The sequence below is a fragment of the Hippocampus comes genome, unplaced genomic scaffold, assembly GCF_001891065.2.
Source record: "Hippocampus comes isolate QL1 unplaced genomic scaffold, H_comes_QL1_v1.1 scaffold82, whole genome shotgun sequence".
In the NCBI taxonomy this organism is placed as follows: Eukaryota; Metazoa; Chordata; class Actinopteri; order Syngnathiformes; family Syngnathidae; genus Hippocampus; species Hippocampus comes.
In genome coordinates this window covers 5,228,749-5,246,985 of record NW_017805135.1, presented here as the reverse complement: position 1 = coordinate 5,246,985, position 18,237 = coordinate 5,228,749, and the positions used below count along the sequence as shown (strand labels likewise).

At 41.5% G+C, this 18,237-nt stretch overlaps 1 protein-coding gene across 2 annotated transcripts; it reads right to left on the bottom strand.

The window, feature by feature from the left end:
- Positions 1-2,111: 2,111 nt before the first annotated feature.
- LOC109513952 (alpha-protein kinase 3-like) lies at positions 2,112-14,299 on the bottom strand. Of its 2 annotated transcripts, XM_019866703.1 has the most exons (14): positions 14,153-14,299; positions 13,847-14,052; positions 12,563-12,684; positions 11,746-11,863; positions 10,763-11,615; positions 6,119-8,288; positions 5,334-5,481; positions 5,130-5,257; positions 5,006-5,041; positions 4,658-4,932; positions 4,492-4,580; positions 3,906-4,123; positions 3,535-3,583; positions 2,112-3,430 (listed from the first exon to the last, which is right to left on the bottom strand). In XM_019866703.1, the coding sequence occupies exons 2-14, from the start codon at positions 13,972-13,974 to the stop codon at positions 3,133-3,135; spliced, it is 4,632 nt and encodes a 1,543-aa protein (XP_019722262.1). In that variant the 5' UTR covers positions 13,975-14,052; positions 14,153-14,299; the 3' UTR covers positions 2,112-3,132. The 2 variants fall into 2 exon arrangements, with proteins under 2 accessions (XP_019722262.1, XP_019722263.1); XM_019866704.1 differs by having other exon boundaries at positions 13,847-14,299.
- Positions 14,300-18,237: the final 3,938 nt, after the last annotated feature.

The following is an 18,237-nucleotide window of genomic DNA, read 5'->3' as shown; positions in this document are numbered from 1 at the left end:
ATCTTGTGAACGGAACATCTGCTTCCCGCATCTATTGCTGGTGTTATCTGTTGAAAAAAAGAGGACTCAAATGACATGCAAATAAGCTCGGGGTATTTTCGCCACCTCATAACTTGTCAAATGTGTAAAATGATGACCTCAGATTGATCGAATCCACATTAGGCCTTGTTAAACATAGAATGTCTTCATCTGACGACTGGCAATTCATTCATTTGCTGCTCTTATAATAGAGACTAAATCTTCAGATTATCCCGAGTGATGTCTTTATTGCATTCCGCCAGAGCTGCTCGTGCCACAGCAACTTTTTCCCCTTTAATTTCCTCCGCTTCGCTAACAGCTTCCTACGTAATGACATGCGGGAAAATGAGTCTCAATGTCTCATTGTTTGACAATGTTCCACTCAGACTAATGGGACTTGTTTAAATACACTGGACACTGGAAATACGGATACATCTTGTGAATTGAGTGAATGGGAAACAGTTGTGGATCAAATACGCATAAAAATGTGCATTGGGCTCAGTTTTGATTGACAGTCAAGAGTATTCCTTTAACAACATATTCATTATTGGGGTTGTATCGTATGTGATGTGCGGGTTTTTTTTTTTTTTTAGATGCTACAAAAGCTGATGATAAACATGTCGTTGAAGGACAGGGCAAATCAAACCGTTGTAGTTAGAATAACAGTACCCCAAAATAAATGTAAAGATCTAAATGAAATTTTCTGTCCTGCAATAGTTGTTACATTACTTCTTTGTTTTGTTTTTTTAATTCCTTCATAAACATTTATTTATTTGTGCCCCATCACCAATATTTTTTTTTCATCTTGTCAAATGACTGAACAAACAGTAGGTGGCAGGAGTGTCTTATCGGGTTTCAGTCACATATGCAGTCAGACACACAGGTCCGTCTTTTAGTAGACACAAGATAACACTCAGCTAAAGCATAAATAAAAGACCTAATTAAACTTGTTGATGTGCCAAATGTGAGTCTGTTATGTTTAAAGGATGAGACACTCATGCGGCTGGACATCATTAACAAGTGAACTTCTTTTTGGTCAAGATTACATCCAGTGGTCACACTGGAGCTCTTACATAAAGGATGACTCACTAATGACCAACGAATCACAAGTGATTATCATGATGAGGTTAGCCTTTTGCATGGTAAACAAACACGCAACACGCCGATCTCCAAATTTAGCCAAGACATCTCACTGGCACAAAGTTGGTGCATCTTTATCATCTGGAACCCAATATGCAAAATATCTCATTCTGACTCATTTCTATCAAATATTCCTGATTTGCATATGTCTCAGCTCTTCCACTTGACATGATATTACACTTTTTCTTTTTATGAATGAATATTTTTTTTTTTACCTTCTGCTCACCAACAGGCCTGTAGGTTTGAATTCAAATGCTATGGAAAACACACACAAAAAATAGAATGGCACTGATACGAAGCACTGACTACATTTTTAAGTAGATGTATAGGCTACTGGAAAAAAATGTATCTGAATCCAGATGATTTTGTTTTGTGCAATCACTTGACAAAATAAAATTGAAAAAATGCAACACCCCATTTTTTTTCAGTGTACCAAGTCGTAGTAGTAGTAGTAAGAACTAGCTCTTGTATTGACTGTAGTGTTTGTGACTCTGTACTTGGATCATGTAAAGCTCACTGTGATTACTACGTGTACATATTGACTCAATTCCACATGAGTTATAAGGCAATGTAGCTTTTTGGAAACTCAACTCAACTTTATTTGGCTTTTTGAACTTTTTTACTGTAATAAATAGTTACCTACTGCATTGCAGCTGGCTGACGACCAGACCCTGGTGTGTATCCCACCTTTCACCTGAGAGAGCTGGGGTAGGCTTGAGCAATATATATAAATATTTACATTAAGTATCTCAACCCCAGTCACCTCATATGAATTTAAGTACACAAAACCAGGAGGAACTTCAGTGTGGGTAAAAGTAAAATGTACAAAAAACTAGGGTAAGATGTGATAAGACAACTGGAAAATTCACGTTTTTCCCAACATGATAATGAATGAATACAAAATATGCTATTTTTTTGAACATAAAATACATGACACACACTCGCAAAACCTCTCTTTATACATACAGCTTTGTTTTATTTTACAACCAGCTACATTGACCATGACGCGGTTCTGCAGTAATATACAATGAGTGTGTGTGTCACTGTACATCTGTGTCATGTGACAACGCAATGTTTACATTCCCGCATGGTTGGCTTCCAGCTGTAAAAAAGTTGACTTGATCTTAATAATGGTAAACATGTTCAATATTTATGAATGTCGTTTTAATCTACAGAGGACCTCAAGCCACTGACTCTGTGGTTGTCACGTGAAACGTGACGATATCCAATCAGGAAGCAAGCTAAATCAAGAAGACAGAGCGTCTATCAGTATAACAAACAATTCACGCCAACCAGCAACAGTGCTTAGCTCAAAGTGAGAGAGACGAGTATTTTTAAAATCAGTCCTACTATTGTAGAAATGACAAGAAGAGCTGGCAAGACATTTTCACTGCGGTGGAGTTACCAGATAACTAGCATAGCTGCTGCTACTACCAGTACGAATTCTACTACTAATACTACTACTACTACTACTAATAATAATAATAATAACCATAATAGTATGTCTTCTTCTTTGTAAAATTGACTTTTAATTAAGGGATGAAAATAAAACATTATAAGAACAAAATGTCCATATACATGGTCTAATGTTGGGTCTCTCACACATTAAATATCAGGATTTCAGAAATTAACCACGCAAAAGTATTGGGAAACCTTGAAGAAGTAAAAATAAAGAAAATATGGACATCATCTGGGAATATGTTTTATTTCGACAAATTAAAATCTCTGCTCTAGATCATCCCAAAATTGTTGGGTGGGCTTGAGGTCTGGGGCTTCCTCAGGCTGTTTGCATAAAGTTGGAAGCATGCAATCATTTCTCGGTAAGAAAAAGATTGATGTATCGTCAAGCAGTCCAGCAAGTTGATTAATTGACTTAATCGCTGCAATACTTAAATGTAAGAGACTTAAGTCTTGAAAAAATAATCCACATAAAGACATGGAATGGTGTCTGGTAAAGTCGTGATCTGTCATGCTTCAAAATGAGACTTCAACAGCAGTGTTCGGGCTCTTTGCGGCGTCTTGCTCAGCTTTTCTGAGCATCCGGGGGCTGCCGGTTGCTCTCCTTCCAGCCTGTGGGCTGCAGGAGCCAGGAGCTTGACTCTTGCGCTGCAGCAATGGGCTTCTGGAGCCTTTGGGCTTGGCCGGTGCCGTTAGAGAGTCCAAAAATTTGAGCGACCTCAGGCCCAGCAGACCACAGAAGTAGTTACACTGGTGCTGCGAGACGAAACCCTCAAACATTTGAGGCTTGCCTTCCATTTGGAGACCTTGATGTCTGCAGCAACATGAAAATATGATTGTGAGTCTAAAAGATAAATTAGCTGGAAAAGAATTTAACACACATCATTCACTGAAATAAAACCCGAACAATATACCAACCCTGTATATTTGACTGTAATTCCAATGTTGGTGATCCTTGTATCAACCCCTGAAAAGGAGCAAAGGTTAGTTTTGTCATTTCTCTAAGATTCATTTACATTTGTCAGGCTTTTTGTGGCAGACCAGATAGCGGGGCAACTTATTGTGCAAATCAACCTTCAAAATCTAAAACAGTGATGACTAAATGTGTTTGTAAACTTCGACCTGATGCTATTGCAGTAGTTTCTATATGAAAACTTGGAAACACTAATAGGTTTGTGTTTTGAGTGGATTTCTTGCTGCGGGTTGTCTCCTGTGCAGCATCAGCCAAATCACACCCAAGAACGAGTCGCTTTAAGCTGTATTTGGGTACTCAAGAATCCCCAGTTTACCTTCGAGCCGGGTGATGAGCAGATTTCCATTGGTCCATTGAAAGATCCAGTGCTGCAGAGCACAACACTTGAGCTCGACCTCAGAGGTGGTTCTCATTTCGATCCTCCCCGTATGATCCATCAGTACATATTTCTGATAGACTCCAGCCAAGTCAGCCTCCACCGTGGCATAAGGGATGGTGTTTGCTGGCCGGTACATCAAGTAGACAGGGATGATCCTGGTTTGTTAAGGATCAGCGTGAAGCGAATGTGATAATGAGCAAAGACATCACGCATTTCCACCAAACAGAGCGGTTGACTTCGGTTGGGTAAGGGGTCATACCATGGAAAGCTGACTTTTTAATTGTTCGACGACAACAATTTCATTCAACAATCAAAGCTCCTCCTTGCTGAAAATGTGACTAAAAGCAATCCTTTTACATTTAGATTAATAACTAGCACACCCACACTCCCTTTCTCCAGTAATGGGGGGAACATGTAAACGTGTGACCCAGGACCTCTTGACTGTGAGGCACATGAGCTAACCACTAGCTCACCGTGCCAAGCCTTATGCATTTAAAGTATAAGAGCCCATTGTCAAACTCACTCGAGAGGAGGCCCAAAGTTCTCGATAACTCTTGCCTCTGCGGAGAAAATTTTGCAGTACTCACGAGCCAGATTCTGAATTTTACAGTCCTGTGTGCAGAACAATGGAAAATATCAGGTTAGAATCACCTACAACATCAACATTTCCATTTGGAAGAGAGACATACCTGCTTGACTAAGTCCAGGTTCCTGTCTGTGAGGCCGTGCTCCTCCTTGCCGCCATAAGCGATGTGGCGTTGGGCTTTGATGATACACGTATGACCGGATTCAAACACAGGCTCCAGGCCATAGATGACTTTAGCCCTCCACACCTTGCGGCCACAGCCTTTGCCAATACAGGATTTGTGCACCATCACACGACCAAACAACTTGCTGCCCAAGACACCACTGTCGGCTACGCCCTTGCTGAACACCAATGGCGCCATTTCTATCTCTTCCCCAACTTGATGACAGGACAAAATAGTTGGAAATACATTCATCTTTTGGTGGTATTGAATGTTAACATCTGATCTTACCACTGTGGTCCTCACGGAGAGAAATCCCTGCCAAGACTGAAACAAATTGGGAGAGACAACACACTTAGTATTGTCGAAGTTAATAATTACACATCATATATTGATGTGCCAAGTAACTACATACTGTCTGGACCAAGCAGAAAATCGGTTGAGTCACTTCCATAGTCATTTGTGATTGTGCATTTGTAAACTCCAGAGTCTTTGCTTGATGCTTGAACAACAGCCAGATTGACCTGGCTTTCATCTGCCGCACTGAGAGACAAATAGGTAAAACAAATACGGACAATCAGTATTTTATTAAAAAAAAATAATAATTCTAGGAACATACCTTTTTGTAATCCGGGCAATCTCCAATTGATTTCTGTACCAAGTGATAGTCGAGTCGGTGAGAATATTGAAGAACTGGCACCACAGTTTAAGGTGCCCCGAGGCATCTGCAAAGCTTTCACTGCGGATCTTACGGATAACCTGTGGAGCTAAAATGAAGACGTGACCATGAGAATCGCGTTCGTATCTGTAATAAGGCTCCTGATCGCAGAACAACGATCCATTCATCCATTTTCTAATCTGCTTATCCTCACGAGGGTAGCAGGCATGCTGGAGCCTATCCCAGCTGTCTTTGGGCAGGAGGCGGGGTACACCCTGAACTGGTTGCCGGCCAATCATGTGGCACACGTAGACAAACAACCATTCACACTCACAATCACACCTCGAGACAATTTAGAGTGTTCCATTAACCTGCATGGTTAAATGCAATACAATTCATACCATACAGAACTCAACCGAATAGTACCACTTGGAAATCGGCTGTTAAAAGCTGAAATGATTGCAGCAATAAGTCAACAACGTCTCTCTTTTTATGGGTGGGCAGAACAACGGATGACTTGTTAACACATCCCAGGCTTTCTTCACTCTAAAAACATGCACTTTAGGTCTACTGACAACTTTAAATTTTCCATAGTTGTGAATGGTTCTTTGAGTGACTGTTGGCCAGTCAAGTGTGTATCCCACCTCACCACAACCCAACTCCAGCTCACCTGCAACCATAATGAGGAAAAACTCTATAGAGATTACATGGAAAGAAAAAAAGTTTGGATGTGAAAGGTGCTTTACCTTTGCATGGGTCCCGTCTATCCTTCTCAGTTTTATCACTTTGGATGGATTCATTGGGTGGTTGGCTTGAAGCATTTGATTCAGCGGTCACATTCCTTCTTCCCAGCAGTGGCGAACGTTTTTCTACAGGAGAAGAGCTATCATCCTTGGGCTGAAGAAGTAGAGGTGACCGTTGGGAACCGTCTGGAGATGAAACAATTGACACGGCACTGGTGGGAAGCGTGCCGTCTGGGGGAGAAACCTCTTGCTTCTCAAGTTGGTGATCAGATGGTAAGATGGTCTCCTCCAGTTTGTCCTTGGATGAAAGGATCTTACAACGGGCCCCTGAGGCTAATTCTTGTGGAGTCGCAGGAGTAAGCAACGAATCACACTCTCCCTTCTGCAATAAAGGACTGACTTTGAGATTTGAATTTGGTAAGATATCGATTCCTTGAATGTCTTCATCCATTGACCCCCCATAGATACGAAGGTTGTCTTCTTGTGTATCGTCACCATTTGTACTGGAAATTCTCAACGCCCTCTGTGAACAACTGGTTGGACTGTGTTGTATTATCAGTCTTTGGGAAGTGGTTCCATTAATCCCCTCAAATTTAATGTCTGGGATGAACTTTTCATCAAGTCCCAATTCTTTGCCTTGAATCGGATCACTTTTGGTTCTTGATGTGGGTCTTTGAGTTGCTTCCCCCTTAGGATTTACAGGAGCAGAAGGGTAAGTCTTTGAAGAACCTGCGCGGGGAATAGCCGCAACATCTTGATTGCATTTTATACTGAGGGGATCAATAACAGATGAAGGGCTGGGACTAGAATCTTCCTGAAAAGTACTACGCTTCCCCAGATGACTTTGCTTTACAAGATTGTCATTTGGAGAGGTTTGATCACCAACATGTTGAGGAGATGTGCTACCAGGTACTTGTTTTCTCAGTTCATTTTCTAACTCTCTAGGATTACCAAGAACAGAAGAGAAGTTATTTAAAGAACCTGCATCAGGTACGTCTGTCTCATCTATTTTGCCTTCCATGCTAAGGGGATCAATGACAGACAAAGGACAAATACTTGGATCCTCCGGGAAAGTCCTTGTCTTTCCAAGATGATTTTGCTTCACAAGATTTTCCTTTGGAGACGTTTGATCGACAGGCTTCCTCCCTTGAGTTGCAATCTCTTTAGGATTCACAGGATTAGAGCCATTGTTCGTTGAAGAACCTGCATCGGGCAAGGCGATGACATCCTGAGGGCATTCTATGCTGAGGGAATCAGTGGCAGGTGAAGGACAAGGACTCGGAGGCTTTGGAGCAATCTTATTCTTTTCTGGATGGCTTTCCTGTATAAAATGTTCCTTTGGAGTAGTTCTAAAAACATGATTCCTGGGTATGATATCAGGTGCTGTCTTTCTCTCTTGAGCTGTAATTTTACTTTCATCATTTCTAAGGTTTTGAAGTTTGTCTGCTGCAGTGGGACGTGCTACGGAATCTGCAGGGATGTCTTTAGCACAACTTGTTACCGCGGTGTCATGAGCCCTTATTTGGGCTTTCGTACGTTCTGCAACAGATACGACTCTGGTCAAAGGTTTGGGGATTTCTCGGACGTCTGTGGGTTGCTGTCCATTTAAACTGGGAGTTTTTTTGGATGGGTCAGCAATGACAACTTTAGTTTGTTTATTAGACTGTAATTCCGAGTTGAGTTTTAAACTGGATGTTTTTTTATCCTTATTAGACACAACCATGGGTTTCGGGACTTCAGCGCCTTTATCTCTGGTGTGTTGTAGTTGTTGACTCTTTGGTCTAATAGTGGTTTCAGTCACAGATTCAACAGTCTTTTCTTTTGACGTCTTCACCTTATTTTCATCTGCCTTTTTATAACCTTGTACTCCGATCCCTTCAACGCATTTTACAAGTAAATCAGGTTGGCTTTGTCTCTCGGCAATTGAAAGAGGTTCCGATTTTTGTGGGGCCGCAAGGCTTTCCTTTAATCCCTTGGAATGATGCCGTCTGTGTTGTGGTGATTTGACAATAGGTGCGACAAAACGGAGGCGGGGGTCCTCTGTTTTAGCGGCTCCTTTCGGTGGGATTTTCCGCTGCGGTCGTGCATCTGCTGCTGCCAAACGCCGGTCAGGTGGAGCCTCCGGGTTGACAGGTGCATCATTCCCTCTCATCCATGTAGGGGCCTGTGTAACCTTGGGAGACAATACAAGCACATGTTTCCAGGCTGTAAATACTAATGATACTCTATCCCTGGCTGTGCAGGACTTGGGTAAACGTGTAATTCCAACAACAGCAACAGTGTAACCAGCAACAAGCATTAGTACAAAAGCTACAATATTTCTCATTCACTCCCAAAGATGTATTCAGATGTCTTTTTAGATGCCACACATTTAATCCCAGCTCCTCATTTTATATTGACTGTACTTGAAAACAGTCTGAAAGGGTCTGAAAATGCCTGGCCATTTTCAGACTGAAAAGACATCTAAATACGTCTTTGGGAGTGAATGAGTTAAGATGTGTCTTCTGTGATGGCTAATCAGAATGGCACTTGTTGCATGGCTGTAAAACCATGCAGATGTTTCTTTTCGTTTGTTCTGTTAGTGATGTGATTCTTTTTCAACACAATTCTCACATTTGTTTACTCAACTCAACTCACTTATTTGAAGAGGCGACAGCCTGATTTAAGAGGCCCTGATATGTACACATTGTCCATTGGCGTGACTGTGAGTGTGAATGATTGTTCGTTTATGTGTGCCCTGCGATTGGCTGGCAACCAGTTCAAGGTGCACGCCGCTTACCACCGCTTATCCTCACAAGGCTCGCGAGCATGCTGGAGCCTATCCCAGCTGACTTTGGGCAGTAGGAGGGGTACACCCTGAACTGGTTGCAAGATTTATTGTTTAAGATACTGTATACTCATGAAGAGTATCTTTTTTTTCATGCAGTTCTCAGATTTTAACCATTATATCGAGACTGACATGACACTTTTAATCCTTCTCATCCTGTGTGGACTGCTTGTGAACCTCAACTGTGTTACTAGAGGCCACAAGTGACCTAGTGATAGGAGCAACTTATAGAAACACTGAAATGGAAATATAGTCTGATTTAGAATAGGCCCAGCAGTTGGATTCTATTGCTGGCAAAGTAAGAGGAGACAGTGAAGATGATCCACAAATGCAACTTTTCCATCTGGTAGCTCAGTGGTGGCAAACAATCGCACGTTTTATATGAGAGCATTGATCGAGGAAATACAGAATTTGGATACATTATTACAAAACATCTTGCTTGTGCAACATTTGAAACCCGTTCCTGTTAAGTTACAACAGGGTGATGAGTACAGCGTAACAGCTCTCTGATTTGTGGTAGAGACAGTGTCAAATCCACATCACGCCCGAACATGAGCTGTACTCCCTTTTATAATTAGCAAGAGGTTCCCTGAGTCACATGACATTCCATAATAAAAAGCAGATACGATAAGCAAGGCTAATAATGTTCACTTCACTCATTTCGTGCGGCAAAAATTGAGCCTTTAAGAGTATTCTAAAACAATTATTTGTTTTAAATGCTGACTAATGTATAGCATGTTTTACCACCTGCCCCTCTATCTCATCTAGAAAAGCTCAGGTCTATTCACAAGCTATATGTCTGTTTTGCGTTAACGTGCGGTTACAATGGCATGTCAATCATTTTGAGAGGCACTTGAGTTGAGCTGCGTCTTGTCTCACTGATGTCAGTCAATGTGCACACGGTTGCATAAGCACTTGCCCTTCTCCAAGTACACATTTAGTTGGTTAGGTAGAAGAATGATGCAAGAAGCTAACACCGGACTTCTCCAGAGACGGCACGCACACACCAATAGAGAATCCATTACATTTCGGTCTGAATCAGGCTAAATGTGCGTTTTGGGATCTTATTTTGACTTGGCACCATTTCTTTTTGTCACTTTGGGATTTCGCCACACCACTTTAAAAGTGAAATAGTACAGTCCTGTCTCACCTATTAACTTCCTACTGCTTCCAGTAAACAGTGAACTTGCACCATAAAAAAAAAAAAAAAAAAATCAAAAACAAAAAAACAAGTATCTGTACAGGAATTTATCCTCTTGCTTTAAGTCATGACACTGATAATGGTAAATGGAAATCAGTCATGGTGTGAATGTGAGCGTAATCGTCTAGCAAACAGTCCGGTGTAGTCAACAATAAGAGGTACCTTCTCCCTGCAACGGTGTAGCTATACAAAACTGATTGGTTGAATAATTTGAGTCATTATAGGACTACCAATGACTTCCAGTTTAAAAATGGCAATGCTGTCTGTTTGTCTTGGTGGAGGTCTGTGCTCTTGTGGTTAGTGGTTTTACCAAACGCTGTCATACCGAAGTAAGATAAGCAGCATATTGGAAACCGCTCACACTGTGATGCAAAACTGTAATGCACTATATCATCCTCAGGCTCATTCATTATAGAGGGAATTATAAAAACGGAATGATTCTTTTTTTTTTTTTTACCCCATTGCCAGCCTTTTGCATGTGTAAACATGAGTGCATCACACAGCTTCCATTGCCACTGGAATGCTCTTACACTGTTGCTGCCATAAATAGCAGCAGGTTGCCTGTGTTGCCTGGAATGATGCTCCCATGAGCTCATGGGAGACGGAAAAAAAAGCTCACCTCATTCTGCGTGGACGGATTCTTTTGTGTCACTTTTGTTTCCTTTTGCGGCGGCTGATCTGAGGTCTGGTCAGGTGAAGGACCCTTCTTCTTAAGGATCCCATCCACTGATCCAGGATCAGCTGTGTGCTGGATGACTCGGTTCGAGGGCTGTTGGGGTTGTGGTGCATTTCGAAATCTGGAGGGTCTGCGAGGGTCCATCTCTGACACTTTCTCATCACGTTTAAAGACACTTTCCTTGTCTTTCTTCGCACCTTCCGGAGCTCGAAGTGCCTCCGAACTTTTTTTCCTTAACAATTTTCCAAAAGGCGCTCTGTCTTGACGTTCTGCAATGTTTCTGCAACTCTCTACTTCCATGGGTTCCTCAGGCTTCTTCTCACTTCTGGGGCAAATCTTGATCTTCTTCTGGACAAAGGGAGTCTTGTCAATGCCGCCAAGGATTCCATTCTCATTATTTGTTTTCGTACAAGTCTTAGTCAAGGGTGCCGATTTCTCTCCCACCAATTCCTCCGCTGGTTTCTCCAACCTCACCTTTGAATCATCACAGACTGACTCAATGAACTCCTCTGTGACCTTTTCCTCTGTGGAGCTGGGTACGGTCAGGCGGACCTCCGTGGTGGAGCGTCGCTTCCTCTGCGAGCGTTCGGGGCTGATTTTGCGAATTGGTTCCTGGTTCTCCTTGCCATCGGTTTCTTTGCCTCGGCTCTCCGCTTTCTGCTTAATTTTGGCAAAGTAGCGCTGGTGGATCTTGAACTCGTTCATTGCACCCACCTCCAGAACCCCGGAGCACGACACGATGCCTTTGGTGTTAGTGGCCGATACCTGGTAGATGGCTGCGTCCTCCGAACTACAACTGCATGGGGAAGACCATTCGAATTTTAACAATATTATAAGTAGGACATGGGGCCTGATTCAGATACATTAAACAATATATTATCCCATCAATGTTAATATCTTATTTCACACTTCAATAGTACACATACTTGTAAATATGCAGAGAATGCGTTTGCCCGTTGCGAAATATTTCATATTTGGGAAGTCCACAGAATCTGTCCAACTGTTTGTCATCCTTATACCAAGTAAGTTGAGGAATAGGATAACCTGTAAGAGACAAGAGGAAAAAAAAATCAAAAAACCTCTAAAGTACGATTAATACGACAACAAATTAAATAATAATCATTATCACCATCATCATCATGTGCAGTCTAAACACGAGGTTCTGATCAATACTGTGAGTTAAAATGAGTTAAGCAGCAAAATCCACCCATTTTTTAGCCATCTTGGAGAGCGGCCATTTTTCCACTTTCTGCCAAATGACATCATGGTAGCTCAGGGCTCAGGTAACCAGTCGTGGCTCACCTGTTTTCTGAAGCCGAACCATGATTGGTTGCTAGCCCTTAGGAACTGTGATGTCATTTTCAGTTGACCAAATGTGGCAAAATGGCCACCTCCTGAGATGAGCAAAGACGGGTGGATTTTGCTGCTTAACTCATATTCCAAAGACACAATACTAACTTTTTTTTAAATGTTGTAAGTTTGAAATGATTTAAAGCATTGTACAGCACTTTGAGTTGTATGTTTATGTCTGAAAAGTGATATATAAATAAAGTTTGATTAATTGATTGATAATGAGAATTCTGTATTGAACTTATTATTATCAAGAAAACTTTTGGGTTGACTTGCCCTTTAATACAACCGTTATAGTTATGATATCGTGACGCAATATGCTGTCCATGGATGCGTATTTTTGTCCCAACTTAGCTCGGAAGTCACACTTGACAAACAAATGCCGATGCTCACCCGTCACCACACAGAAGAACTTGACATTGGAGCTCTCTGACACAGCTTTGGACTTGAGAGTGGTCAAGAAGGCGGGCTGTGTTTCCTGTGTCAGTTGAGCTATCACGCTGCACAGTGTACTCCTGTGCACAGGGAAGACGTTCAATACATTCACTGCTGCAGGATGAAATCAGACCTCCACCAAGTCTGAACTATCCAGAACATGTCATTCTCAGTTAGATGATTAGAATATACTGTTTTGTGCTCTAGTCCTCCACTCCAGTCTTGTGACATTAATGTGAATTACCATCTTGAATTTGTGAAAATGAATTCTTTAAGCCGTATGGTTATTCTTGCTAATTTACAGTATACACTGTCATGATAGAAACAAATCGTATGTGCTTGTTCGACTAGCGATGCCTGCCCACTGGTGTTGCTGTCCTTTGTGTTGGGGTCAGTGGACGCTTTCACAGCACATCACACGCTACTCATTGAGCGAGAAAACCAAACATGACACAAGTGCGTTTCAAGAGTCTCGATGCACATAGCCTTTGGCCTCTAGGCACCACTTCGTGTTGCTGTTTGATTAAACCCTAATCGATTACACATGAAATAGTACAGCTCGTTGGCTTTAATGAACAACTTGAACAAGAAAATATCTGGTCTCTTCATCTTATTATACATTGCAAAAAGTACACAAAGTATCTCAGTGCTATGCTTGCCAGCAATTTCTCTGTTAAGTAATAAGGCATGTTTTTCGTGGTGATATCGAGCATATAGTTCCCTCAATAACACTCAGAACTTTTTTCTGGGATTGTTTTTCCCTAAACATTTTTCCTTTTAGTTAGCCATATTACAAATTCAAAAATTGTCTCCCCTGTAGATACACATATTTTATTGTGCTTCTTTTTAAAGAACAACAAAGTCAAAATCAAAGCACGAATCTCTGGTTTATCATTTTTAGTAAAACGCAGGGTCCAATGAAAAACATGTATCTCCAAATTGTATTTGACCCCTTTTAATTAAACATTAAGTGTAATGGAAACCTTGTCTTTTTTTCCTTTCTAATTTTCTAACTCACAATAATTAAAAAGTTGGAATCGATGTCGCTTATAGGTATTTTTCAGATAATAAACTAATATTTCTCATTAAGTCGCGATTTTTTTCCTTTTATATAATTTTTTTTTCTGAATTAATCACCTGAGTACTCTCTGAGGAGATACCCCTAGTGTGCATTGGGTCTAATATTCAAAACAATCTCTCCGTAGCTGAGGTAAAGTGCATAATGTCACCATCCCACTGTACCTGTTCTCTGGCCTGACGCTGGAGAGGTAGCTGCAGCCTCCAGCCCGGCTATTGCCAGTGATTCCATTCCCGTGGCCGAATCTTCCATTGGCGGAATGGGAACGTGGCATTGTCCGCCGTGAACCCATTTCAATGTGCGCTAAAGTTCTAGTCCCCTGAAATTTTTTCTTCTTTTTTTATTCCTTCAAGCCACTGTAGAAAGGCAGCTGCAAAGGAACAACGCACATGCTAACTGAGGCCAAACGCTACCGGTATAAAACATAAAATCACTGCTCTGTACAGTATCCTTTAATGCAGTGCACTTACCAAGGAAGAGGTCACGTCCCTCTTTGACAGATGCCCCACAGTTCTGAATTGAGGCTCTGTTTTCCAATCAGACACGAGCATGTGTACACATAGCCTGCTCCTTCTGCACTATTTTTAGTGGGTTCTCAAATAGGCACAAGAATGCCTTAACCCCCTCCAGCCCTTGACCCATCCCCGCCCGCCAGGACCTGCCACCCACCCAACCTGCCTGTATGTTGTACACAATAGGATGCACCAGGCGGTCAAACAGCACGTCAACGCTGAAGAAAGATACACTAAACAATGATTTCAGGGTGGAAGTCAAGTCAAGGACACTGCATATTTGGTAGCTTCTAAAATAGAACAATAAGTATTGGTGAGCATGACTTTTTTTCTTGTATCACTTTAAGGACCTAAGAAATCATGGTTGGTAGCTTAAAGTGGATGTTACACATGAACTATGAGCCAGTAGATTGCTACTGGCCACTTAGAAAGTGATGCATCATTATTATGAATCTAATGGTAATGGCAACATTTTTTAAATTGGATTTAAGGGTGACAGTTTTGATTTCAAGGAACACCCTGTAAATGGTTGTTTTGACAACGAGGTGGTACAATTCATTATTTCTAATACAAATATTATTATTAGGCCTATATTTTTTGCATTAGTATTATTATTTGCAGAATTGTTACATAAATATTAAAATTCATTTTTAGCCACATTTAGATTATTTATTTATTTTTACTTTTTGATAGTTTATCGGAGATTACAATAAACACAAGTTGGGGCTGTACACGCTATGTCATTCAATCAAGTTATTTGATTAAACAATGCAAAATATAATAATAATCAGCATCATTTGAGAAGCAGTTTTGGACTGGATTGATTAAAAAGAAAAAAAATCTATTGGGGAGGGGGAAGTGGTTTTCTTTCGTTAAAAAGACAATAATTTGGAGTAACATGGTTCTCATACCGGTCTAACTTTTTTTTTTTAATACATAAAACGAGAAGGCTTCATTATCTACTGACAATCATTTTGTATCCCGAAGGAGAAGCAATTGAAATAGAAGAGCCCTACAAGGGTACAGCTCACTAATGACTGCATGCTTCTCATCTTGACACACACACTCTTTAGACTTGCATGTACAATGTGATGAATTAAAAAGTCCCTCTCTCCCTCGTGTGTGCGCGCGCGCGTGCGTGTGTATTGCTATGCTCATCGAACTTCACTTACGAACTAGCACATATTCACATTTATTTTCTGGACCTAAAATCCACTATTATCAAAATATAAAAAAAAAGGACATTATAATGACTGTGAGTGATCTGCACTGCGGTAAACAGCTGCCACTTTATTTTGTGAGCACAGTTACCTCATCGTGGTCGGGATATTTAGGACAGGGTGTGTACTGATGGATCAAAGCCCCCGAGTGTGGAAACATTACTGATGTAATGTGACCACCCTCCCTTTCTAAACAACGAAAGAGGAACACAAACTATCTCACCAGACATCGAGTGCTGTCTTTTTTATTATTACTGGCCTACTGTTAACCCTTAAAGTTAGGACTCGATTTCACATGTAGTTAATCAACTTGTGAGTGAATTTGGATGATCATTTCAGTACTCATACTTTTTGCGACATATTTGTTTGGCGTGTGCCTTGGCTCAAAAGAGGTTGGCAAACACCACTTTAGTGCGTGGTATGTGATCTTCCAAAATTCGATGCAAATATGCCCCCTTGTGGCTATGATCAATATAGGAATGACCTGAGAGCAATCTGATTGGATGCTTCGCAAAAGCTGTGATGACATCATTCTGAATGTCAAACGTAACAAATGAATGGTGAGAACGGGTTTTAACATCACAGCAATCATCGTTAATAGCAACTCCCGAGATACTCCAGTTGATTTCGAATGTAAAAAAAATGTCAACATTTTCCATGTTTCTCGGGGGAAACCGATCTGTCAAAACTCAAGTCGTATGAAGTCACAATTTCTCGATCACATGGTTGTTGCCTCATAATGAACTATGTATAGCCTGCACTCTAAATCCCACCGTGGCTTAGCGGAGAAGATTTATCGGGGCGATGATAGACAAGAGCACGTTTGCAGGGGCTGTTGTTTGGGATGTGTGCAAAGGTCACATCACCTCTTCACTTTGGTGCCACTCGCTGGCCACTTCAAGAGGTAGAGCTACCTGCACAGCGTAATGGCACCCGAGATATATCAACGTTTATTTGTCGTAGTTGGATAACTTTCAACAAACAACATGAAGTCCTATTTCACGTAAAAAGCCCTTGATATGGACTTTTAAGATCAATTGTTTTTCACTGTTCAAATCTGGAATCTGTATTTTATGATATGAGATACAGCAACAACACAATGAAGCAAAAAGCAACAACACCCTAACACTAACGGGAGGCATCAAATGACAGCCTCCTGCAAACTAAACTCTGTTGACCTTGACACATCGGTCAGAGTGAACGTCAGCAGGGTTTCATTTTGCTGTACAATTAAATGACCGAAATGATTTCTGTGTTGGATAATTGACTTCATACAACCAAATCCGAGATGATGGATTATAGTGTCTGCAAAGGCCTTTACGCACAAGTCAATTCAATAAGCTTTAAAATCGTGGGTGTCTAACATGCAGCGGAACTCTTCCCCTGAGATGCTGATCAGTCAGCAGGGGGGTCCAGTATTCTCTGCTATCTGCGGATCCAACCGGGTTGTTTGAGCACCACGCTGCCAAATGTTTGCAATTGTGACGTGTCGACGCAGATAAACAGGGAGGGTCGAAAGAGGAAAAGGAAAGGGGATCCACTCGCATACTTGCACACTGTTTGTTTGTTTGATGGGTCTCTCTGGAAACCGACCTCCACTTTGTACATCCGCCGAGGCAGTGATATCATCTTCTGGATATTCACACCAGCGTCATGTCCAAGAAAGCGGCAACGGGAGAATACTAGACTTGCCGGGACAGCTGACCCACGCATACATGGAATGCCGGCACGTTCCTAATGATTGCATCACTGTTGTTAAATAAAGCATGATGGTTCTACACCACATTATTGCCATTGCACCTCCCTTTCTGACACTAGTACACATTGTTATCGGCTCGTACCTCATTTTACAGCCAGTCATTGAATAAGCCAAGTAAAGTCCATTGAGATTTTAGTTAGTGCAGTAGATTTGCAGTGTCCGAGCCATATTTTTGAGAAGCTTTTACGTTTAAAAGTGAGTCGCACGACCATCATGAAATATTCTTTCAATTGCCAGGGAATAGACAATTTAGACTGTTTAAACGTGGTAAAAATTGTCAATGCTTTCAATGTACATGTGGACACAAACATTACAGTATGGAAAGAATAAAACTTCCAGCTCCAAGACGTCAGAAACAACAAGCACTTAACAATATAACCCACACAAACAAGCAAACCATTATAGTGTCTGCAAAGGCCTTTACGCACAAGTCAATTCAATAAGCTTTAAAATCGTGGGTGTCTAACATGCAGCGGAACTCTTCCCCTGAGATGCTGATCAGTCAGCAGGGGGGTCCAGTATTCTCTGCTATCTGCGGATCCAACCGGGTTGTTTGAGCACCACGCTGCCAAATGTTTGCAATTGTGACGTGTCGACGCAGATAAACAGGGAGGGTCGAAAGAGGAAAAGGAAAGGGGATCCACTCGCATACTTGCACACTGTTTGTTTGTTTGATGGGTCTCTCTGGAAACCGACCTCCACTTTGTACATCCGCCGAGGCAGTGATATCATCTTCTGGATATTCACACCAGCGTCATGTCCAAGAAAGCGGCAACGGGAGAATACTAGACTTGCCGGGACAGCTGACCCACGCATACATGGAATGCCGGCACGTTCCTAATGATTGCATCACTGTTGTTAAATAAAGCATGATGGTTCTACACCACATTATTGCCATTGCACCTCCCTTTCTGACACTAGTACACATTGTTATCGGCTCGTACCTCATTTTACAGCCAGTCATTGAATAAGCCAAGTAAAGTCCATTGAGATTTTAGTTAGTGCAGTAGATTTGCAGTGTCCGAGCCATATTTTTGAGAAGCTTTTACGTTTAAAAGTGAGTC

Excerpts from the sequence above, each read along its gene's own strand:
- LOC109513952 (XM_019866704.1), bottom strand. The coding sequence starts at position 13,974 with ATGGGTTCACGGCGGACAATGCCACGTTCCCATTCCGCCAATGGAAGA. Across the intron at positions 11,616-11,745 it reads CATTCTCTGCATATTTACAA|TTGTAGTTCGGAGGACGCAG; the intron begins GTATGTGTACTA and ends TTCCCCATGCAG. Across the intron at positions 4,124-4,491 it reads AACTTTGGGCCTCCTCTCGA|GATCATCCCTGTCTACTTGA; the intron begins GTGAGTTTGACA and ends TTAACAAACCAG.